Genomic DNA, 25,431 nt, shown 5'->3' with positions numbered 1-25,431 from the left:
GCAGTTAGTGCAGAACACAGGCAACATGCCAAAAGCCCAGAGCTGATTCTGGGACCACCCTCCCTCCCAACCTATCAGTTCTGAACTCAACAAGTTTACTACAAAGCAACGGGGTAGTGGAGAACAAGGGACTAGACACTGTGAAGATGGTGCCGATGCAGCAGCACCCACCACCACGACACAGGTGCATCCCCTAACCTGGCAGCTACGGGCAGGAATGAGAGCTGGTGCATGGGGACAAGGCAGCTCTACACACACCGATGTGGCAACTCCCAGCAAACAGGAAAAGGTACACGGAGACAGGGTTCAGCACACAGGTGTTTACAGCACGCCAACACTTATGAAAATAAATACATGAAATAGATCTGTTTGCTAGACTTATTTCTGGGAGGGCACATGAAAAACCCAATGCTGGAGGGCAACTGACTCGCTGAGAACCTTCTCACGCTATGCCAGTGTCCTTTTTGAATTTTAAATCATGCGAACTTATTAAAACAAAACCAAAACACCTTCCTATGGAACCCCAGGGAAGTTATTTAAACTCTGTAGGCCTCACTTTTCTAAAGTTGGGGGACAAGAATCAGCAGCTGGGCCAAGAGCATGAAGTCTACAGAAACAATGTATGTAGAGGAACATGACCTGTGGTCGAGGCTCCTGTGTGTTTACCAACCTCTGCAGATCAATGCACATCACCCTTCTCTACTCAGGGGAAGCAGGGCTTAGTTTCATAGCTTGGGGATGTAAGGCCTAACCCTGACTCACCCCTATATCCTTTTGCCCTTAGATTAAATCTGAAAATCTCATTCACAAAGTCCCAAGGGATGATAAGGATGCTAAAACAAGGGACTAACTTTCCTGTAAACTGGACATACAGTTTACTGAACTCCATTTTTTGCTACCCTAATATGGGGATAGAAGAAAAAAATGTGTGTTAAGGGATGAATTTACAAAACTTTGGCTTATGAAGATTATGTTTAAACATCAACAACATAGGGGCGCCTGTGTGGCTCTCAGTTAAGCATGATCTCACAGCTTGTGAGTTCAAGCCCCACGTCGGGCCTCTGTGCTGGCAGCTGAGAGCCTGGAGCCTGCTTGGGATTCTGTGTCTCGCTCTCTCTTGGCCCCTCCCCTGCTCATGCTCTTTCAAAAATAAGTAACATTAAAAAATTTTTTTTAAATCAAGAATATAAAAAACTGTACTCACAGCCAATAGCTAGGTAACGGAAAAAGAGCCATCCGCTGATCAGTGGTTCCTTCGGGTTCCGGGGTGGTTTGTTCATGATGTCCAGATCAGGTGGGTTAAACCCCAGTGCGGTGGCAGGCAGGCCGTCTGTCACCAGATTGACCCAGAGCAGCTGGACAGGAATTAAAGCCTCAGGAAATCCAAGGGCTGCAGTCAGGAAAATACTGTTTCCACCCAAAGAAAGAGAAAGACCCCAAATTATTTTTGGCCACTATTTAAATAGCATTAGTACCCTCTCCTCCTCCCAAAAATCAATGGACAGTAACAATGACTGCTTGAAATAACTTTTTTTGGCCATCATCAAACACTCAGTATACCTAATTTTGAGTTAAAGTAAAATGTTAGAAGGCCATAGTTAAACTCATTTCTATGTTCTAGGGCATCCTTCACCGCCCAAGACAGCCAAAGACAGCTCTCCCGTGAGCCAAATGAACCTCTACCTTCCTTCCTCTCACTCCTCCCTCCCGACTCCTGCACAAAGACCAAAGCTGCTGCCACATGAACAAATCTGGAAAACTGGTCATCCCAAGCCAATTTTAGAAAAAAGACTACAAGTGCTCTTTCGCAGGGACCCACCAGACAACTTCCCCCACATTCGAAGAGATGAGGTAGCGGATAAACTGCTTCATATTGTTGTAAATCGCCCGCCCCTCCTCGACAGCAGCCACAATGGTGGAGAAGTTGTCGTCGGCCAGGACCATCTCAGAGGCGGTTTTAGCCACTGCCGTGCCAGAGCCCATGGCAATGCCAATCTCCGATTTCTTCAGGGCGGGAGCATCATTCACGCCATCCCCGGTCTGAAAGGGAAAGCGAGAACTGGTTTCTACACACCTGTCATCACCTCACACACGCACCCCAACAAAGGCTTCACTGTCCTGAAGCAAGGGCAATGAATGGAGCCTTGGGCTTCTGGGCACAGTTAGAGAATTTTCAGTTTTACAAACTGGTGTCACAAAATGCACTTCACCTGGGAAACGTACAACTGGTGAATGAGCTTACCGAAGAGACTTTGGAGGGAAGTGGCACAAAGGGGACTTCAAATTCTTCTGTATTATTTTTTTACGAAACAAAACACAAAACCACCCACGTGGCAGTAAAGATGAAGCACATGTATCACACAGACAAATCTCAAGTACAATAGGTGCACTATCCTACGAAACTAGAACATGCCAATTATAAAGATCAGAAAAATACTAAATATCGTCAACAGATACAAAGCTATCACTCCCATTTTTTTTTTTAAAACTTTTACTGAACACCCAACATTCAATTCAGAAAAGTGGTTCCCTTTGAGAGAAGGAAGAACACCTGTTAATATATTCTTATCAAATGACACCTTTTAAAAAAGTTTCACAGATGAGCAATAGAAAGCAAACACTCCACAACGTGAACTTGTCTGGGTGAAGAATCACACAAAGGGAAGAATCCCGGAAATGCCTCACCAATAAGCAGTTCTTAATGCTTCAACAGTACATCTAATTTCAGGTAGGGTTATCCAAAGATTGGGAATAGAAAACAGGAGTTCAGTCCTGAATCAATTTTTAGAAAACTTGAGATAACATGTATACTTTAACCAAGACAAAGACTAGATATCACCACATATTTCCCTGTGACTGATTCAGAAGGCATACTTCAACATCGTAAACTAGTCTAGAATCTTCCCTGAAGGTAATAGTACATAGCATGCCAACTACTGGTTAACAGAACCCTAGAGAAACAGCTCTGATCATGACAAAAATCAAGATATTCCGAATTTGGGAGCTGTTACTAAAAATTTAACAGTCAAAATTACAACTTGCTGTATCTGTGTAGCATGAGTCCAAAGGTACTCACCATAGCTGTAATCTCATCAAAAGACTGAAGAAACTCTACAATTTTTGACTTGTGGGAAGGCTCAACTCGAGCAAAACAGCGGGCATTCAAGCAGGCATCTCTCTGGGCTGAAGGACTGAGCTCATCAAACTCCCGACCCGTAAAAGCCTTTGACGTCACATCCTCGTCCTGCCCAAAGATGCCAATGCGGCGACAGATGGCCACAGCAGTGCCTTTGTTGTCCCCTGTGATCATGATGACCCGGATGCCTGCTTGCCGGCAAAGCTTCACAGAAGAGGCCACTTCAATTCTTGGAGGGTCCAGCATGCCCACACAGCCAACGAAAGTCAGATTAGTCTACAGCAAAAGAATCATCTTACGTTAAAACAGGAAGTTCTAGTTTCTCCCCTAATGTAAAACAAGGACCAGTTATACATAAAGAGCAAAGGCCTCTCCCATTTTCCTATGGTATATTCTGTAGCTGTGACTCTTATCTAAGATTAACATTCATACAGATATAAATCCAACGAGGAATAGTATTTCTTCCAATGGAATAAAAAACATCACTACCTTCTTGAACCAAATCATCCTTTAACTTTCAGGATAATATCCTGAAAGGAAGAAAAAAACATACTAAGGAGTAAGAGCATTTTGATACTGGCCACTCTTATGGCCCAGAGGACCAGTTCTTCCTAATTCCTCTTGGTCAGTGCTTCAGGAAGTCACACACCCAGAATTAAAGAGTTCTACTATGAGCAGAGGAGTAGAAGAAATCTCTCAACTTGGATATTTTGACCTTCAGTAACTAACAAATGTTTAAAAAAGTATTCCCTATTTTTAAAACATCTTAATTTACTTAAGAGTTGCAAAATCATTTTTACAAGTTTCTTTGGCTCAAGTCTGGACTTTCCTACCTCGAAAGCAACAGACCTGTATTAAACTGTTAACTAGGCATGCTGGAAGCAGCACGCTGAATTAGAATGGTGGGGCATTTGGCCTGCAGAAAAACAAATAACCACACCTCTTTCTTGGCAAAAGCAAGACTCATTTGACCTTTTACTGAAGGAGCACTGTTTGAACACAATGAGTGTGCAGGGTGTGGGGGAAGGAGCATTTTGTTAGCTAACCTCATATTTGATAAAGTTGGCAGAGTCCTCAAGGTTCATTTCTTCTCTTCTCAGTGGGTTGTCATGAGTGGCCAGAGCCAGGCACCGCAGTGTGTCGCTGCCACTACCCCATTCCCTGATGACAGACATGACCTTCTGTTTGACTCCAGGGGTCATAGGGACTTTGGTACTTCCAACCCGAATGTGGGTGCACCTGTCAATGACACCTTCGGGAGCGCCCTGGAAATGTTACAGATTTAGATCAGGAACTGTACTTACTGGGCTCACCCAGGATCCTAATCCTGGAAAGAACATCTCAACTGCAATCTGCTGTACTTGCCTTCACAAACATTTTGCTCATCGATGTCCGGCTTGGTTTGTTTGGTGTACAATAAACTGACATTGATTTTCTATCGCGTGAAAACTCGAGAGTAAATTCTTTTTTCATTAACTGCTTTATGACCTGAAAAGAGAACACGCACGGAATACTACTGGGTAACAATTTCTGAATATTTTTCACTTGGTCAACAAATGTTCACTAAGCGCCTATTCTGTGACAGGTGCTGGGGTTTAGCCATGGACAGCGAACAAGTTCTCACCCTCATGAAGTTTAAACTTGCCCTCTCATTTGGGAAAAACACACTAGAAGGTAAATGCACATATAGTAAATGCTATGGAGGAAAAAATGTTTAGATAAGGCAAGGAAGGGAGATAGAAAATTTGTGTATGTATAGGTTGCAATTTTACATAAAGTAGTCAGAAGAAGGCAGAGTTTGAGTAAAAATGTGAAGGATGTGTGAACTGAGAGTGCCGAAGTGCAGGCTGGCATGACCTGGCATGTTCAAGGAGCCTCCAGGCCATATAGCTGGAAGGGTCGCAAGAAAAAGAGAGAAGTGTAATGGCTGGTGGGCAGGGGGTGGGGGGGAGTAGGTGTGGGAGGACAGAAGCAGGTTGTAGGACTTTGAAAGTCACTTTAAGGCAATTGGCTTTTATAGCAAGTGAAAATGGGAAGATGATGGAGGGTTTCAGGCTCTCGCAGTTGAAGGGGGACAAGGAGCACCATTTAGTACAAATAATCTAAGAGAGATGATGGCAACTGTGGGCAGGAATGGTTGGTCCACAGCACTGCTGCCCCACAGAAGTGTCTACTGTGATGGAAATGTTCTATGGGAGCTGTTCATGTAGCTGTCCTATGTGGCTACTAAGCATCTGAAAAGCCATCGTTCTCTTTATTCTAAATAGCTTTAGGGAGCCTGCACATTAGACGCCAGCACACTGACCAGAAGAGCTCATGGAAGTAACTGAAGACAGAAAAGGTTGAGGACTGGGCTCTGGGGCCTCCCCACCCCCAGTCATATGTGTAAGATCCAGCCAAGGAGTTGGCAGAGGGATGGGAGGGAGGAGAACAAGTGAAGGAATGTTTCACAGAGGGAGAGACCAACAGCTCAGGTAAATGAGGACTGAAAATGACTCTTTGGATTCAGACACTGTTGCGCTGTGTACACAACCATGTTATCTACAACATACACTGTACCTTTTTAACAGTAAAAAAATTTTTTTAATGTTTATTTTTGAGAGAGAGCATGAGTAGGGGAGGGGCAGAGAAAGAGGGAGACACACAGAATTTGAAGCAGGTTCCAGGCTTAGCTGTCAGAGCCTGACACAGGGCTCAAACCCACGAACTGTGAGATCATGACCTGAGCCAAAGTCGGATGCTTAACCCACTGACCCACCCAGGTGCCCTACACTAGCCTTTCTCATTTTTATACCTTTGATTTCTTTTTCTTGTCTTATTGCATTGACTGGGGCTGCTGGGACAATACTGAATAGAAACATTGAGAGCAGAAAATTTTTTGTCGCTACTAAGTATGACATTAGTACAGACTCTGTGTAAATATACCTTCAACTTGAAGACAGGTTTGCTGAATTGTTTTTGTTTTGTTTTTGTAGTTTATTTTGAGAGAGTGAGCAAGTCAGCAAGGGATGGGGAGAGAACCACCACAAGCAGGCTCCACACTCTATCTCACAAACTAAGATCATGACCTGAGCTGAAATCAAGAGTTGGAAGCTTAACTGACTGAGCCACCTAGGTGCCCAGGTTTGTGGAGTTTTTATCATGAACACAAATTTTACCAGATGCCCTTTCTGTATCTACTTAAATGATCTTATGGTTTTCTGTCTTTATTCAATTATGTGAATTACACTGATCCTCCCCCATCCCCCACTCAGATAAAAAGCTAGTAATTGCAGAAATCCTCAAGAACCTCAGCATCCAATGTGGGCAGTGACGAGTGGACAGACATCTGTGGGTTCTCTGCCAGGCTGGTGGACTATGGTCATACTCTCAGCCAGAGCTGCCTCAAGCAGAAAAAGACCATCACTGAATTCTGCATTATTTGACTCGTATGTATTTATGTGTTTAGTTTCCATTAAGCATTTTCACCAAATGCTCTAGAAAGACTGAAGGAATGTGTAGTGATTCTTAGGTGTAGATCCAGGCACCAGATACATCCTGGGTGGAGAGAAGAATACAGCCATTTCTAACAGCATCAGGATAGTCCATTAGGCCTTAAAAAGCTGGGTTCTGCCCACTTCCTCTCTGAACTACAACAGGTTCCTGCTTTCTAGGGGCTGGAGACTGGCATGAGTTCATATCTGGAAATTTTCGGTGAAGGAGCCCCCATGACAGTCATTACTGATCTCCTTGCTCAGCTGCTGACAAAAAAATGAGGCAGCCATGGATCAAGAAATGGCTTAGTCTGCAGACAAGAGAACAGACAGCCTTGCCCTTACGTCCCGTCAAAATGACAGTTAATACACTGCTTGTAACCTCCATACTACTTGTTTCCCTTTATCGAGTGGGTTACAGGTCTAGAATCAAACAGTTCTAACCCTCAGTCTCTGTGAAGGTTGCCTCTGAGGGACTTAGTCAAACCAACTAATAGAGCTATCAGACAATGTGGTTTTGCAAGGATGCCCCTCTGCCCCCTTTATCCCACCCCAGCTCACTGCCAGTGTGAGAGTGAGGGCTCTAAAATGGAGACCAGGACATCTCCCATTTTATGGATGCCACAGGAGCTGCCCAGGACCCTTGTGACTATGAGATTGCTAATGGTGGAGTGTGGATCATGTCACAGCAGGGAGGGCCTTAATTCTGGTGTGAGCTTTGTTTTCTTGATAATATAAAGGAGATAAAATGATGCAAAGAGAGGGTGCTAGAGAAGGAGTCCAGTTCTGCCTCACCCTGTGAAACTATGCTCATCACTGCAGGCCTCAGTTTCCCTGTCTGTGAATGCCAGACTGGACTGGATGGACCCTTTCACAGCCTGACATTGGTGTGCTCACCAAAATGCTTAAAAAACTTGACTGGAGGGGCATCTGGGTGGCTCAGTCAAGTGTCTGACTTTGGCTCAGGTCATGATCTCACGGTTCGTGAGTTTAAGCCCTGCATCGGGCTCTGCTTTGGCATTGTAGAGCCTGCTTGGGATACTCTCTCCCTCTCTCCCCTCCTCAGATTGCACATACACTCTCTCTCTCACAAAATAAACTTAAAAAAAAAAAAAAAAAAGAACTTGACTGGAGTGCACTGGAGAAAATCAGAAAAGTGAAACTAGAGAATACATTAAAACAGCTACTTTGAGAAATTTTACTAGAAAAGAAAAGAAGCAGAGTGCTAAAGGGGGAAACAAAAAAAAGAAAGTTTTAAGATAAAAAAAAAAATACTACTCTGTCCTGTGCCGATGAGGATCTACCAGAGATGGAAAATGGATAGTGCAGGAGAGAGAAGTCGGGACTCATGGCACAAAGGGCAGGGGGTTCTGAAAGGAGCAAGGATGACAGATTGCTCGCAGTGCCACGGGAGAGGAGGTAGAGCTTACAGGTGCAGACAGCTGCGTATGGAAATTATCTAGTGATTGCTTCTATTTTCTTGGTCAGACAGGTAGCCAGATCATTGTACCAGAGAGCAAATGAGAGAAGGAGATGCCACCAGTTTGAGGAGAAAGGTATGAATCTACCTAGTTGTCCAAGAGGGCGGGGAATGAAAGACAGTGCACACAACACCCCACGCTTCAATACTGACCGAGTTGCAGGCATTTGCTCTTTCTATTTTAGAAAGACCCTTCAATTCGGTATCAAATACATTCATCTTCTCTACTAGGCAAGTGAGAGCAGTCTCTGTAGCTTCCCCAACTTTTTCATACACGCCCTTCGCCTGTATTGGTTAAAAGCATAAAGTGAAAAAGCAGTGAATAAGTTTTTCATCAATAAAGACTTCCCATCAGGGGAGAGCTTGTCTTTCGTTGCACCATTATTGTCGGGGCTGTTTTTATCCTACTCTGGAGCAAATGAGGCAGACAAAAATACACTCAAAGCACATTTTATCTTATTCTAATAACTATATTTTTTATTTCCTTTAACTATGAGAAGCCAATAGTCATAGTATTAATTCAAACAACTTTCAAATAGTATGTGAAATTGCATGTCATTATTTATCATTCTACAGAGTTCACATTCAGGTTCTGATGGAGACTGGCTTGTCTTTTAGAAACCAGTGGATTAATCTGTAAGTAAAAAGGGAGGAAAAAAAGGTCTACTGTTTAAATTTTATATTATTTTATCATCATCATCATCATCATCATCATCATCATCATCAAAACAGCCCTCTAAGCCTCAGCTCATCCTCAAGGATATAATACTACCCATCTTAAAAAACAAGATTAATACCCTCTACTTTCAGGAAAACATTTCCTCTCCTAGGTTTTCTTCACTTTTGGTAGCCACACTACAAGCCAAAGGAAACATTGCATACATCCTCTTAGTTTAAAAGTGACTGCAACACTCAGAGGATATATGAAAGGCTCTCGGCTTTCTTTGACTAGGTCATGCTGACTCGGATAAAATGGAAAGAGGAAATAAAATCAGAAACTGTTACACTTTCCAGAGGAAGGAAGGCTGGATTTTCATTCCACCCAGCCCACCTTTGAACTAGAATAGCCAGGTCTACTTTTTCATTTATGAGGAGCCTTACCTCATTGTAATCCAATGCAGAATCATTACAAAGAGCACAAATTGTTGCCAATTCCACAAGACCATCATATTGATGACATTTCACTGGTTTATCATCTTTATGCCTATCAAAAGAAGAAAAACACTTTTAGAGCATAATGTGGTCATCTCTATTGATTTTTATTTAATTTGTAATATAATTTTGTGGGCAACAGCCTGGCAAGTATTCAAAAGAATTTGAGTGATGGTTCTTAGAAATCTGATGCTGGAGACAACAGAATGTGTCTTTGATATTAGGAATCAACCAGTAAAGACCAGAAGTTCTTAATTAATGAAATTCTTCCACCACAGGTATCAATACAGAACAAACCAGCTGAAAAATTAGGCTCTAAAGCAGAGCTAAATAAAAATGAAAAAAGTCACTGACTTATAACCTGTTTTCTCTTAAATCTATACAAGTACCAAACTGCTACAATGGATCCTTTAAATGATAAGGTGGGTTTACTCACACTTCTCCAATAGGTGCATATGTTGACCCAGTTATGGTAAACTCATTAAGGGAACAAGTATCCCCCTCAACCTTGTCCAGAATGAACATCTACAGAAAAAAAAACGTCAAGTGTTTAAAATGTGCCAGAAAAAAATAATCTCTGCTAAGACAAAAAGCATTTCTCATGGAAGAAAACAATTTTAATCAAACTTATGAACTGAACCTCAGCATCAGATTTTTCCTTATTCCAACTAGATGCTATTTAGGATTGCCTCCCCCATCCATCCAAGAGTCTGAAAAACAGTATCACAGAGGTGCTGAATAAATAAACAACAGGGGCACCAAAGACACAGAAGACAACCCACATGAAATCTAAGTTATGAGGACTCCAGGTCATTCAATTCCAAAGACACAGCAGTAGTCTTCAGAGGACTCCGAATTCCCAATTTCAAACGGCTGGCTGAGAAAGTAATATTAGGTAGTCATGCCTGGGAGCTAATAGTAAAAGCCTGGGAAGAATAAACTCACATTTCAGAGCTGCATAAACATTCCCTGAGTAAAATAAGACAAATCACTTCTCTCCTCCTTCCCACTTATTTTTATTGTGGCAATAGCTCATTTTCTATGAAGCTGCATAACTCCATGTGCACAGTAAGGAGCCTGCAGAACTGACTGAACTGACATCACCAAGGCAACACAGACAGAAGCATGCTTAGGAAAGGATTCTTAATTTTACAGTGACATGAGCTAGTTTCTTAAAGATCAGGTTCCCCCAGCCCCCCTCGGTTTGCTTTTCAATCATGATTTAGAAGCCCGGTTTGGAAGACTCAGATTTGGACTTGTGTTTTCATGCAAATTGAAACTATAACACCTTCTCATAAAACACAGAACAAAAACACAAAGTGCTACTTCAACTATACTTTATGGTGCCAAAATGCCTCTGAAATATGAACAATTAAGAACATGACCAGGGGCGGCCAGGTAGCTCAGTTGGTTGTCTGACTTGATTTCAGCTCAGGTCATGATCTTGCCATTTGTGGGATCAAGCCCTATAGTCAGGCTCTGCACTAACAACTTGGAGCCTGCTTGTGATTTTCTCCCGTGCCCCCCCCCCCACCCCTTCCCTTATGCGCGCTCTCTCAAAACAAATAAAACATTAAAAAAGAAAGAGAAAGGAAGGAAGGAAGGAAGGAAGGAAGGAAGGAAGGAAGGAAGGAAGGAAGGAAGGAGAGAGTGAGAGAGGAGAGACAGGAAGAAGAAAACGGGGTGCCTAGGTGGCTCAGCCAGTTAAGTGTCTGACTTCAGCTCAGGGCATGATCTCTCGGTTTGTGAGTTCAAGCCCTGCACTAGGCTCTGTGTTAACAACTCAGAGCCTAGAGCCTGCTCCAGATTCTCTGTGTCTCCCCCTCTCTCTGCCCCTCCCCTGCTTTCACTCTGTCTCTCTCTCAAAAATAATAAACATTAAAAACATTTTAAATATATAATCAAACCATTTACAATAATTTAAAACTACTAAACTCAAGTTTAAAAAGAGCCACGTAGTGCTTTAAGGTATCTTTTCAGAGAATCTCAACTCAGAATCAGTAACAAAATCAGTTCATGCTTATTTTAAAGTAACTTTTTTTTAGGGGTGCCTGGGTGGCTCAGTTGGTTAAGCATCCAACTTCGATTCAGGTCATGCTCTCACGGTTCATGGGTTCAAGCCCTGAATCGGGCTCTGTGCTGACAGCTCGGAGCCTGGAGCCTGGAGCCTGCTTCGGATTCTGTGTCTCCTTCTCTCTCTGCCTCTCCCTCACTAGCACTGTCTCTCAAAAATAAATATTAAAAAAAAAAAAAAATTAAAATAACTTATTTTTGCCTCACAAGATTTTTGCTTGTTACATAGGACCAACTTTTAAGTTCTGAAAGTTTTATCTTTTTTTTTTTCAATATATTTTTTTAAAGTTTATTTTGAGAGAGAGAGCGTGCAAGCAGGGTAGGGGCACAGACAGGAGAAAGAATCCCAAGCAGGTTCTGCACCGTTAGCGCAGTGCCCAATGAGGGGCTTGAACTCATGAACTGTGAGATCATAACCTGAGCTGAAGTTGGATGCTTAACCGACTGAGCCACCCAGGCGCCCCACATCTCTCTTTTTTTTTTTTTTAAACTCTACACCCTACACGGGGTTCGAACTCACAACCCCAAGATCAAGAGTCACATGCTCTACTGACTGAGCCAGCCAGGCGCCCAAAACCTTCATTTCAAAAGCTATTTAGATATAAATTAACCCTGGAACGGAACTAGAGCCACGAACAAGACATATGTCTTTTTTTTTTTTAATGAAATTATATAAGAGGATTTAAAACTGTGATGACTCCTGATAAAAAAGGTTCTAATTCAAACATACGCAACCAGTGTTAAATGAGGAAAAGATTCATGTCCAAGATCACATGCAGCAGTATCAGTGACGCCTACATTTTTTTCTAACAGATACAACAACTAAAAAAAGGAAGCTTGTCAAATGGCTCCTTCCAAATATGTTTGACATTTTACAGAAGAGGAACAAAGGACCAGAGAGGTTAAACAAGTGCTCGAGGTTATATAATTATTAAGTGGAAGACAGAGGACTAGGTTTAACTACCCATCTCTCCTATAAAAAAACCAACTTTACCCTTTTTTTACCCTTTTATTAGAAGCTGTGTGACCCCCAGACATATCACTTAACTTCTCAGGGCCTGAGTTTTTAAACCTCTTGAGCAGGATTACCAGGATTCATAAAGTCACAATGTGAAAAACTAAGTGCGCTAAGCAACATCATAAGTTGACATTATTACCACACACCATGTCATTTCTTTAATGATACAGTTTAAAAAAGTTTATACCATGGTCCAAAATATTCTAAGATATTCAGAATTTTAGTTCACATTAAGTAAATGTGAATGCAAGTGGGCATGGTAGATTACAAGCAAGTAAACCATTTAGGAACTGCATGATGAAAGTATTTCTAAGTCAAGGGCAGTTATGCAACCTGCTGCAAGAAACCTCCCATAGAATACAGATTAGCATCAGCTTTCTGTCACAGAGGTACAACAGAACAAAGAGGCAGGCTATGCTGTTTAATGGAAGAAAACATCTTACGCCAGCTAAGAGAAAATATAAAAACAAAAATCTTTTATTACAGACTCTGTTTTATTCTTAGTTTGAAATCTGATTTGCTCCCACAGTTTGAAATTAGTTGACAACTAGCTATTAGCCAATTTACACCTTTTCTGGTTCCAAGGAATGAAAACCTAGGTAAACCTAGGTAGCTGAGTCAAACCCTGCTTATTACCACATAAGAGACAAAACACCTGTCCATTCATTCTAAATTGGGGTCTGGACTACACAAAGAGTTGGTGGGAGTGGGGGGGGGGGGTTGTGTATCTAAAAATCATCATGAGTTTCAATTTGGCAAGACAAAAATTCCAAGGGTTTAATTGTATTAGAAGAAAAATGATTTCTAATACGAAAAAACATTATCCAAAACCTGGAAATAAGGCCAACAGGATATCCACAGTCCCTTCAATGTCATTCAGAAGCATTACTTTACAGGCTCAAAGATTAGTATTCTAGAAATATAAAACACTGTTCCACTGTGCTATTTATTTATTTAGAGCTCGTTACTTATAGGAGGCTGTGGATACTCCTACAGGAAAGACAAACTGTAGTTTCACTGCCCTAGTGACCACTTTTTTCAAAAGTTTATTTATTTGTTTATTTTGAGAGAGTGCAAGCATGGGAGAGGAGCAGAGAGGGAGAGGGAGAATCCCAAGCAGGCTCCGCACTATCAGTGCAGAGCTGGACGCGGGGCTCAAACCCACAAACCGTGAGATCATGACTTGAGCCGAAATCAAGAGTGGCGGGTCACTTAACCAACTGAGCCATCCAGGTGCCAGTGCCCTATAGGATATTAACCAGTTTTTGTAATCTAACATACAGCAATTCTATTCTAATATTGAGTACTTCCTCAAATGCTCTTTGTAATCAGTTTTACCATTTTACTGATTCTCTCAATATTTAACAAGCCAAACAGGATCTTTGGTGTCCACTCAGTATTTTACAAGTTGTGTACCTTTGGGAAAATTATACTTTCACTTGTATAAAGTTGTTCAAATAAAACCTAGGGAAAGACCTTAATTCAGCTGCATCAGTATTTCTGTAGTTATTACTTTTCTAAGGGCAAGTTTAAACAGTTTCTTATTTTATCCCCCAAGTGATGGTCAAGACAACCTAAGAAAGAAGGATGAACATAGAACAAAGCAATTATTTGCCTTTCAAGAAAGCATGTCTCATCCACTGTGTTATGAAAACACAAATTAGAAGTTTAGCTAGGCTGGCAGGTAGGGAACTAGCTGCTTTACAGAATTCTCTTAAGGCTGTTTCAGTAACATACATGCACTCAGTGATGGAGCAGTCACCTAACACATTTACAGCCCGTCTATAGTTACCTTCCCCAGTGTAAGTACGTTAACCATGCAGATACCCTTATTTCATGAATTAGTTTTAGGAATTAGAGGACTAAATTCCTTTGAGGCATCAGATTACCTTGGGTTAAGGCTATACATACAACCCTATTTGTTTAAAGTACTTTAAAAGGTATCAAATTACAAATCCAAGGTTTTGATGACATGAGGGCATATTCTTAGGATGAATCAATAACCACCAGCAGCAAAGAGTCTTAAATCACTCCCACTTACCCTGCACACTGACATCTGGTTCGTCGTAAGCGTACCAGTCTTGTCTGAGCAGATAACAGAAGTACAACCAAGGGTTTCCACAGAAGGGAGACTTCGAACAATGGCATTTTTCTTTGCCATTCTGCGAGTTCCAAGAGCCAGGCAGGTGGTGATGACAGCAGGCAGACCTTCAGGAATGGCCGCCACAGCCAGGGCCACCGCAATTTTAAAGTAGTAAATAGCACCCCTGATCCAGGAGCCTCCGTGAACTGGGTCGTTGAAGTGCCCAATGTTTATGATCCAGACTGCAATGCAAATAAGGGATATGACTTTGGAAAGCTGCTCCCCAAACTCGTCTAGTTTCTGCTGGAGGGGTGTCCTCTCCTGTTCTGTTGCCACCATCTCATCCCGGATCTTGCCGATTTCTGTGTTAACTCCAGTTGCCACCACCACTCCCATGGCTTTGCCAGCAGCAATGTTTGTTCCCTACAACAGAAGTAGAGGAAACTGATTAGAAGAGTAACACTGCAGCCAACTTAAACACCGACTAGTGAACTCAGAACAGTTTACTAGTCTGTGGGTATTTATTAGAGCACCCAGACACTCTCATATTCTGCTGGGCCTTCCAGTGGCTGCTGCTACTCAGAGAACTAGCCATCCAACCTGGACAATGCAAGCAGCATGGTCTGGCTCTTCTTGTTTCTCATTTCATGCAGTTCCTACTTGCCCAGGGAAGCTCCACCCTGACCACCCGCCCCTGGAAACTCTATTCATAATACTGAGCCTGGCGTGCAGACTGGCTTTGGGCTGGAACAGGGCTCTAACCCCTCTGCGTTCCTGACTCTTCAAACTCCATCTGGCCCTCAACCCTAAGCATTCTCCACAGCTGGCTCCAATAGCTCAACCTCCCTGCCCCCACTGTGATCACCTATAACAAGCAGGGCCACCAGCACCGTGAGCTACCTTGAGGACCTCCACTCAAGCACTGGCATTCAGAAATCATGAAATCAAGTAGGAGCACTCTCTCCCCACCCCACTTTACTTCCCAGTGCTGGTGTGATACAACTTCATGATTTTCACTGTAATCCTATAGCACTTTACTTACTAGGAGTGGCTAGGCTCCCATACTAACCCGTATACAAATACCTACCATTTGAAGTATTTTAAATGCCAAACAAGCAAAGCCTATCAATTTCTCAACTTTTCATTTCAAAAAAATTTAACAGAAAAACTGGTGTACAATGAACATCCATTTTACTTTTCACCCAGACTCACCTCTTATTATTGTTGCCACATTTGCTTACTTTCTAAACACACACCTTTTTCCTGTGATCTACATACTGATATCATCCACATCATTTAAAAACATCTTTATAGGCTAAGCCTTTCTCACACAGATCTACTTTTCTAGGTATACAGATAAAGAATTTAAAGGTGTTTGACCTGATCTTTGCATTTGACAAAGTACTTACAGAAAACAGCATGTTCTTCTTATCTTGGTTGACGGCCCGTGGGTCTGGGACAGGGTCAGTGTGCTTGATGACAGACACAGACTCACCTAAGCAGGTTGAGAGAAGGAACCATTAGATCTGTGCCATCCACATGTAGAACCTGGACCCTCACTCATTAAACTGCTAGCACTCTCAGGAAATAGGATAAAAGACCCCATCTGCTCGAAGGAGGTGAGCTAGTAAAACTTAGAAACTAACTTCAGAGCAAAGAATGTCAGGATTAAAATTAGTACAATTTCAAAATAAACTTAATTTTGAAATAAAATCCCAGTCAACTGCCTTTATTTCCCACAGTAACTATTCAAATCTAGTCTGTTTTCAGGTATCAATTTTATACTCTAATACTGTGAATATGTATTTATATGTATTTGTTGTAGTTGCACATACACACTAATACTTCCAAAAAAAAGGTGAACATATATTCTTAACACACTAAAAAACTAGATACATTATATTACGTAATGAGGAGCATCAATGGGAAACCTGTTCAATAATGTCAGACATGAGAAATGAAAACATAGTTTTAGAAATATCTGCATTAGTGATGAGTGATCAGACCATTCTATTTCAATAAAACAAAACTGAAAAACATCAGCAGTTGCACTAAAAACACCACATGGTATATAAAGGACAACTTCTTACAACTTTTACAATGTCTCATTGAATTTGGTTTCAACTTTACTTAACATCACTTATGAAAATAACTGGGGTCACTCTGAGTAATGCAAAATACGGCTCCAGTTATTAAAACTGGAACATGATTTTTTTTTTTTTCAACGTTTATTTATTTTTGGGACAGAGAGAGACAGAGCATGAACGGGGGAGGGGCAGAGAGAGAGGGAGACACAGAATCGGAAACAGGCTCCAGGCTCTGAGCCATCAGCCCAGAGCCCGACGCGGGGCTCGAACTCACGGACCGCGAGATCGTGACCTGGCTGAAGTCGGACGCTTAACCGACTGCGCCACCCAGGCGCCCCAAAACTGGAACATGATTAACAAAAAACATTTAAGAGATTCTATGAAAAGTTTTAAAAGTTAATTATTTCTATGGGCACACGATGAAAATTTTATATGCACAACCTAATCAGTTTCCCAACATTTTATGGCTTAATCAGCTTTCAGCTATTGCTGCTAATGGGAGTTTTAGTAAATAAGCTATTCATAACGAAACAATAAAAAACAGAGCTCAGGCTACTCACAATACTACCTCTCATTACTTCAGCTGCTTTCCAAAACTGATAATCAGATAAATCTTGATTACCTTTGGATTTTATACTCTATTTAATTCAGGTTAGCATTGTGTCTGAGTTAATCTTCTGACCACCTTACTTCCAGTTAATATGAACCCTCCCCCCTAGACTGTACCTTTATCAAACAAAAATGGAAAAATGTTCCAAACAATCTCAGATCTAAACATGCAAACTTCAGGCAGTAAAACATTCACCATTTTGGAAGGTGCTAGCTTTTGTTAATTCTACATTTGATCATTGCCAAGTATGATAGATGCAAGAGTAGCATTCCTCCAATGAAAAAAATTACAGCTCTGGAGCCTTTTTTTCCTGCCTGGAAAAAGAACACTAAATAATTCATTTTCCACAAAAGAGAGAGACAACACTTCAACCTGAAGATTACTGCCCTTGCTGGGCACTTGGGTGGCTCAGTCGGTTAAGTGTCTGACTTCGGCTCAGGTCATGATCTCAGGGTGAGTTCGAGCCCCGTGTCGGGCTCTGTGCTGACAGCTCAGAGCCTAGAGCCTGCTTTGGATTCTGTGTCTCCCTCTCTCTCTGCCCTTTCCCTGCTTGCATGCTGTCTCTTTCTCAAAAATAAGGAAAGAAAAGAAAAGAAAAGAAAAGAAAAGAAAAGAAAAGAAAAGAAAAGAAAAGAAAAGAAAAGAAAAGAAAAGAAAAGAAAAGAAAAGAAAAGAAAAGAAAAAAAGAAAAGAAAGAAAAGACAGACAGAAAGAGATTACTGCCTCTGCTAATGTAGGAATTTGTAACTTTTTTTTTTTTTTTGAAAGCTAATTTTTGGTAAAATTTAAAGGGGCCTTAGGAGATGAAAGCCAAGTTTGTTTTTAAATACCTTTAAACCTCATACATTGGAAAAAGCCTAATTTATGAAGTTTTAAGAAGTAAATATCTTGGAGAGGATTAAGTGAAGTACGATAAAGGGATAGTGAGGCAAGAGTCAACTCTTAGCATGGGATCTGAGAGAGTCTGCACATTCAAAGACTTTCCAATGTATAATGTTTACCTGTGAGAATGGACTGGTCAACTCTCAGAGTAGTAGATTTGATGGAAGTTAATCTTATATCAGCAGGAACTTTGTCACCAACTAATTGGGGAGAATAAAGGCAGTTAAAATAAGCAACTCTGTAATTCATGTTCGTGTTTCATAGAGATAAATCTGTCTCCAAATAAAACAAATTTTAAGGGAAATACATAGCCTGTATACAGCACAAATATATCAAAATCTGTTAAATTAAGATAATCAACTTATCCTTAGGGTTAGAAAAACTCTCGCTAGACAGATAACAGATTATCCCATCAGAAAAGCTAAAATATCACGAATAGGTAACAAACGTCTCAAAGACACTAAAAAAAAAATCTCACTTGTAAGAGTAACAAGAAATAGAAGCAGGAGATACCACTTTTAAACTACCAAATTGACAGACAATAAGAGTTCAGAAAATGTACCAAGTATGCAAGGAGGTATAAAAAACAGGGATTCTTACAGGGTGGTGACTCTAATGTCTGAAAATTTTCATTTATATAAGGAAAAAAAAATTATCAGTGTCATAAATCACTTGGAGGCAAGTGCCTGAGCAGAGATCAATGAAATGCTGTGTTAGTACACAGTTAACAAGGACAAATTAAATGCATGTAATGTCAGTAAACATTCTACGTAATATTAGCAGTCCATTTAGTGTGTAATTCCACTCTGGTTCCAGACTTTGTGCCCACCTTCATACACTGCTGAGTACGAAGAAAAAACTGTTACAAAATCTCTGGAGGGCAATTCAGCACCATATATCAAAACTGCAAAGCACAATCTTTTTACACCACGTATTCCACTACAAGGAATTTACTCTTCAGATAGGCTCATACAGAATGTAGTTAGTCACAGCATAGTTTTTTATTAACAGTAGAAAGATAAGACAACTCCATTCATGCTAAAGTGAAAATTTCCTCCTTAGGTATACTGTATATTAAGGGGGGGGGACACGAGTGTGAAACATCACTTATAGACAGCTACCATTCATAAGGGAAATAACCTCCGGGAAGGGGTCACAAAATGTTAACGAGGGGGTTACCAGCGTGGTGGATAGAGGGAGACTTTTCACTTTGTACCCTTGGGTATCTTTTGAAATTCACCCCAGGGGGCGCCTGGGTGGCTCAGTCGGTTGGGTGTCCAACTTCGGCTCAGATCATGATCTCCCAGTTGGTGAGTTCGAGCCCTGCTTCGGGCTCTGCACTGACAGCTCAGAGCCTGGTGCCTGCTTTGGATTCTGTGTCTCCCCCTCTCACTGCCCCTCCCCCACTCACACTCTCTCTCAAAAAATAAACAAACATTAAAAAAAATTTAAAAAAAAATTCACCTCAAGAGGATCTTTAAGTCAACACAGTCTTCTTCACTAGGCCAAAGAGCTCCTTTAACAGCTCTTTTAAAGGGCTCACATCTCTAGTTTGTATAAAGTAAATGCCGCACTGCAGATATAGGAACAGATAAAGCCACTGTTTCACATGGGCCTGGAGAATAGTGTCCAGCACACTGTGGGTGTTCAAATATTGTTGAATGAGGACATATCAGTACCAAAGCAACTGGGCATTAAGTGTACGACAGCTTTTCCTGACCTTCTAAAAGGTAACTAAGCGGGGGGGTGCCTGGGTGGCTCAGTCGGTTAAGTGTCCGACTTTGGCTCAGGTTATGATCTCAGGGTTTGTAGGTTCGAGCCCCACATCGGGTTCTGTGCTGACAGCTCAGAGCCTGGAGCCTGCTTCAGATTCTGTGTCTCCCTCTCTCTCTGACCCTCCTCGGCTCACACTCTGTCTCTCAAAAATAAACAAACATTAAAAAAATTAAAAAAAAAAAAAAAAAAAGGTAACTATGGTAGTTTTGGAAGTCTGATATAAGGAGAGCTAAAAATTAGAAGAAATATAGTCTCCCCTAGCATTACATACAGTATTTTTAAGTCAAATGTTCATTTTCCATACTTACTCTACAAACTGAATTTTAACTGTCACTGGTTATATACAAACTGGCAAAATAGCTTTTCTGTCCAAGGAGACTCATTTTACTTGTCAAACACCTACCACTTAGCTCTGGTTTTTCTGCCTTTCAGAGCTTTGAAGTTCAGGAAGAGTTGGTTTGCTTTTTGACCTCTAGTTCATTAAACCACCCTGTAGCCTAACTAGGGAATCTGGTCACAAAGGGGCACAGAAACAGACTGTCAGTATATAATCTCAAGGGACAAGGATCACCCTTGCATTTGACTGCAGGGACACATTAAGTTAAAGTGAAACTCCTGCTGGAAATGCTTATGCAACGAACAGCAATATTCCCCAACTGAATAAACGAGAACGTTTCCTCTTAATTCTGTTCCTGCTACAGTAAGTAACCATATATAACTAAACTTCAATGGCCTAACAACAGCTCAAGTGCTCCATCAAGATAAAAATTTGAAACCAATTAAAATTTTTTACAGTAGGGGAGCCAGGGTGGCTCAGTTGGTTAAGTATCAGACTTCAGCTCAGGTCATGATCTCATGGTTTATGAATTCGAACCCCACGTCGGGCTCTGTGCTGACCGCTCAGAGCCTGGAGACTGCTTCAGATTCTGTGTCTCCCTCTCTCCCTGCCCCTCCCCTGCTCACACTCTGTCTGTCTCTCTCTCTCAAAAATAAAGATTAAAAAAAATTTTAATAAAAATTTTACTGTATTATTTCTGGATGTCACAATTAATTCGATCACATGTGATCCTGAACATGAAAAGAATAGGGGCACCTGGGTGGCTCAGTTGGTTAAGCGTCTGACTTTGGCCCAGATCATGATCTTGCGGTTTGTGAGTTTGGGCCCTGCATCTGGCTCGGTGCTGACAGCTCAGAGCCCGGAGCCTGCTTTGGATTCTGTGACTCCCTTTCTCTGCCCCTTCCCGGCTCACTCTCTCTCAAAAATAAATAAATGTTAAAAAAAATTTTTTTTTAAAGAAAAGAATTATAAGGTTCAATCATGAGCATAGGACTCTAAATGGAAAATTTACTTGAAAATGGTTCTTGGGGCACCTGGGTGGCTCAGTTAGTTAAGTGTCTGACATTCTTGATTTTGGCTCAGGTCATGCATGGTCTCACGGTTTGTGAGTTCAAGCCCCACAACAGGCTCTGTGCTGGCAGCACAGAGCCTGCTTGGGATTCTGTCTTCCCTGTCTCCCCCTTCCCCGCTCTCTTTCTCTCTCAAAATAAATAAAAAAAGGAAGAAAGAAAGAAAAATGTTTCCTGCTGTCAGAGGCAAAATATGTCATGGTCCTACAGGAGCAAAAAAATGTCTAACATGGCATAGAGGTCCCCACAATCTGTAAGTACTCTGACACTTCGGTACTCTAACAGCTGAACATATACCAGCAATTTAAAAGAACACTTCATTTTATGTTAAAAGTTGAATCCTGTTTTTCTAGTTCAACAATTTCATATATAAGCCCTAGTTCATACTTTTTTGAGAGAGACAGAGACAGAATGCGAGTGGGGGAGGGGCAGAGAGAGAGGGAGACACAAAATCTGGAGCAGGCTCCAAGCTCTGAGCTGTCAGCATGGAGCCCAATGCAGGGCTCAAACTCATGAGCTGTGAGATCATAACCTGAGCCAAAGTCAGCCGCTCAAGCGACTGAGCCACCCAGGCACCCCGGAATCAATACTAAATATATGCAGCATTAAAAATTATACTCATTCTGATGGAACTAGAGTGTACTATGTTAAAAGTGAAATAAATCAGTCAGAGAAAGACAAATATCCTACGATTTCACTCATACATGGAATTTAAGAAACAAAACAGGTGAACATAGGGGCATAAACAGGGTTGCTAGAGGGTGGGGGATGCGCTAAATGGGTGATGGGCATTAAGGAGGGTACTTGCTGTGATGAATACTTGTTACATGTAAGTTATAAATCATTAAATTCTACTCCTGAAAGAAACAACAAAAAAAACAAACACAGGTGTGCATGTATACACACACACACACACACACACACACACACACACACACACATTCTTGAACTCACTCAACCGTGAGATTATGACCTGATCCAAAGCTGGATGCTAACTGAGCCACCTGGGTGCCCCCAAAGGTCTATATTAAATACATGAAGGTCGGGGTGCCTGGGTGGCTTGGTCGGTTAAGCGTCCGACTTCGGCTCAGGTCATGATTTCACGGTCCGTGAGTTCGAGCCCTGCGTCGGGCTCTGTGCTGACAGCTCAGAGCCTGGAGCCTGTTTCAGATTCTGTGTCTCCCTCTCTCTCTGCCCCTCCCCCGTTCATGCTCTGTCTCTCTCTGTCCCAAAAATAAATAAACGTTGAAAAAAACAAACAAACAAAAAAAAAACTGACCTCAAGCTTTTCTCAACTTTTCTTGGTTCTGATAACAGGCATTCTAACTGGGGGGCAATTCAATATTTAGGAGCTAAAACAAAAGATCACCTGGGAGCCTTTTATAAACTATACTCTCAGAAACTACTCAAGAGTCTGGTTTAATGCATTTGGCTTGGGGTCCAGTAATCCACCTTTTAAAAAGTTCTCCAAGGGTACCTGGGAAGCATCTGACTTCAGCTCAGGTCACGATCTCACAGTTCGTGGGTTCAAGCCCCGTGTCAGCCTCCTGGAGCCTGCTTCAAGTTCTGTGCCCTCCTCTCCCTCTGCCCTTCTTCCACTCATCCTCTCTCTCTCAAAATTAAACATTATAAATAAATTTTTTAAAAAAGTTCTCCAAACACTAAAACAAAAAACAAAAAAAAAAAAACAAAAGGAAACAAAACCCAAAAAACCTAAGAAACAATTACCACCATGCACAATAACTGGAGTCACAGATCCCATGAAGAGCTTGTTCAGAACAGCCTACTGTGTGCTGCATCTCATGTACCAAGTATGCCAGCTCTAGGCCAAGAGGACCTTAAGTCCTCCAACACCTGAGAAATTTATCATCTTAAAGTTCTACATTTCATTGTTTTCATCAAAAACTATCTCTAAGGAAAGGAAGCATAAATCCATAACAAAGCATCAGTCCAAACTGGTGTTCCTCAACACCTGCTTTGTTCTAGTATCCTCTTAGCTAGAAAACCCCCCACATCATCTTGATCAACCCTCAGTTTAGTCAGGAAACTAAAGCTAGAAGTAAAAGGAGTCTTGCCTAAGGAACCTCAATTAACGAAAGACTTCTTTTAACCTGCTATGTGACTCTGTTTTATGCTTTTGTTTGTAATAATCAATACGGGATTCAATCTATTAGGACGCACACTCTCTAAGGAAGCAAAAGAAGATTCAATTGATACTTTTCAAATTAAGACATGATTATTTTCCTTGTCCGCTGGCTTCTATGAATTTCAGACAGAGGGTTTTGTGTGTGAGGAGCAGGCAGTGCTGTTCCTGATGATCGCACCCAATAATATTTCCCTGATGGAGCATGTCAATGCCCTTAACGGCAAGTGGTAGTGGAAAATTCTTACTCTTGCCAAGGGGATGCTCTGCAATTTTCTCCTCTGAAAATTTTTTCCCCGTCTCTTAAGTTCTGGTGGTGTAATAAAAGAATAAACTGTTAGAAATACCTTCCATTTGTTTAACCTCTGACACTTTTCAGATTCAGCTCTTGGCTTCATAAGTCCATCGGTCTTTAACCTGCTACCACAATAGGGATTTCTACTCTGAAAAAAATCCTCCACGTATAATTAATACTAGCTCACCAAGAAAGCAAGTAAAAGTCAAAGGAAATTACTCTGCCACATTTTAGAAATGAACGCAAACTTCCTTTATCTTAAAACCTAGAAAGGAGGGGCGCCTGGGTGGCGCAGTCGGTTAAGCGTCCAACTTCAGCCAGGTCACGATCTCGTGGTCCGTGAGTTCGAGCCCCGCGTCGGGCTCTGGGCTGATGGCTCAGAGCCTGGAGCCTGATTCCGATTCTGTGTTTCCCTCTCTCTCTGCCCCTCCCCCATTCATGCTCTGTCTCTCTCTGTCCCCCCCCCAAAAAAAAAAAAACCTAGAAAGGAATGTAATCCATGGTACTTAAACGATGTTTACATCACTATGTCAAAAATAAATATAGATGGGGGCACCTGGCTGGCTCAGTGGGTGGAGCATATGACTCTTGATCTTGGGGTCATGAGTTCAAGCCCCACGTTGAATGTAGAGATTACTTAAAAAAAAAATTAAATATTTAAAAATAAACAAATACTGATGGTTAAATCAGCATTACTCAGAAAAGGCCTTTTTATGAACTAGTTCTATGAAGGGGAAAAAAAAATCTAATTTACTGAGGCAAATTCTACCAGCTATTCAAGTCTTTTCTAAAAAAACTATATATAAGATCAGAAATTATCTCCTAAATACCACTATTGTTTTTTAGTTTATTTTTTTAATATACGTGTTTATCTATTTATTTAATGTTTATTTATTTTTGAGAGAGAGCGAGTGAGCACGCATTCATGAACAGGGGAGGGGCAGAGAGAGAGGGGGAAACAGAATCTGAAGCAGGCTCCAGGCTCTGAGCTGTCAGCACAGAGCCTGACGTGGGGCTCAAACCTATGGACTGTGAGATCATGACCCAAGACCAACTGACTAAGCCGTCCACACGCCCGTCGTTTTTTTACTTTAAATGGCTCATAGGAAAAGCAAGCTGTAATAGAATTAACCTAGATTAAACATCTAACTATGACTTAAATATTTTCATTGTTCTGATTTGAGTCATCAATTTTATAGTTGGGCAAAGTGAATGAAATTCCTCACTTGAGAAGTCCACTTGCCTGCTTTCTCCAGACCTCAGGGTAAGTAGGGAAGGAACATTACAAATCACCACAGTACACTAAGTTTGCTTCCAGTCCATTTGTTCAAAGTATTATCTATGATGGTTTAAAATGCAAATGTAGGGACACCTGGATGGCTCAGCTGGCTAAGCTGGGGACTCTTGATTTCAGCTCAGGTCATGATCCCAGGGTAGAGGGATCGAGCCCTGAGTAGGGCTCCGTGCTGAGAGTGGAGCCTGGTTAAGAAGATTCTCTCTCCCTCTGCCCTCTCCCATACTTGCACCCTCTCACGCTCTCTCTTAAAAAAAAGGGGGGTGGATGGGGCGCCTGGGTGGCGCAGTCGGTTGGGCGTCCGACTTCAGCCAGGTCACGATCTCGCGGTCCGTGAGTTCGAGCCCCGCGTCGGGCTCTGGGCTGATGGCTCAGAGCCTGGAGCTTGTTTCCGATTCTGTGTCTCCCTCTCTCTCTGCCCCTCCCCCGTTCATGCTCTGTCTCTCTCTGTCCCAAAAATAAATAAACGTTGGAAAAAAAAAAAAATTAAAAAAAAAAGGGGGGTGGAGGGGTGAGTGCCTG

General features: G+C 41.7%; 1 protein-coding gene across 2 annotated transcripts in view; it reads right to left on the bottom strand.

The window, feature by feature from the left end:
• The window catches only part of ATP2A2 (ATPase sarcoplasmic/endoplasmic reticulum Ca2+ transporting 2), a 59,338-nt gene that overhangs the window by 6,396 nt on the left and 27,511 nt on the right, over positions 1-25,431 (bottom strand). For both annotated transcript variants that reach the window (XR_006707757.1, XM_045458741.1), the window contains exons 6-16: positions 18,114-18,194; positions 15,825-15,910; positions 14,374-14,838; positions 9,678-9,766; positions 9,191-9,293; positions 8,243-8,374; positions 4,502-4,624; positions 4,183-4,401; positions 3,077-3,412; positions 1,820-2,040; positions 1,205-1,407 (exon numbers count right to left, since the gene is read on the bottom strand). Coding sequence is in view for 1 of the 2 variants with exons in the window: in XM_045458741.1 (XP_045314697.1) it covers positions 1,205-1,407; positions 1,820-2,040; positions 3,077-3,412; positions 4,183-4,401; positions 4,502-4,624; positions 8,243-8,374; positions 9,191-9,293; positions 9,678-9,766; positions 14,374-14,838; positions 15,825-15,910; positions 18,114-18,194 (2,058 nt within the window). In the remaining variant the exon portion in view is untranslated. The remainder of the gene's footprint in view (positions 1-1,204; positions 1,408-1,819; positions 2,041-3,076; positions 3,413-4,182; positions 4,402-4,501; positions 4,625-8,242; positions 8,375-9,190; positions 9,294-9,677; positions 9,767-14,373; positions 14,839-15,824; positions 15,911-18,113; positions 18,195-25,431) is intronic.

The sequence above is a fragment of the Leopardus geoffroyi genome, chromosome D3, assembly GCF_018350155.1.
Source record: "Leopardus geoffroyi isolate Oge1 chromosome D3, O.geoffroyi_Oge1_pat1.0, whole genome shotgun sequence".
In the NCBI taxonomy this organism is placed as follows: Eukaryota; Metazoa; Chordata; class Mammalia; order Carnivora; family Felidae; genus Leopardus; species Leopardus geoffroyi.
Note: the sequence above shows the minus strand (reverse complement) of the source record. Positions and strands in the feature narration are given on the sequence as shown.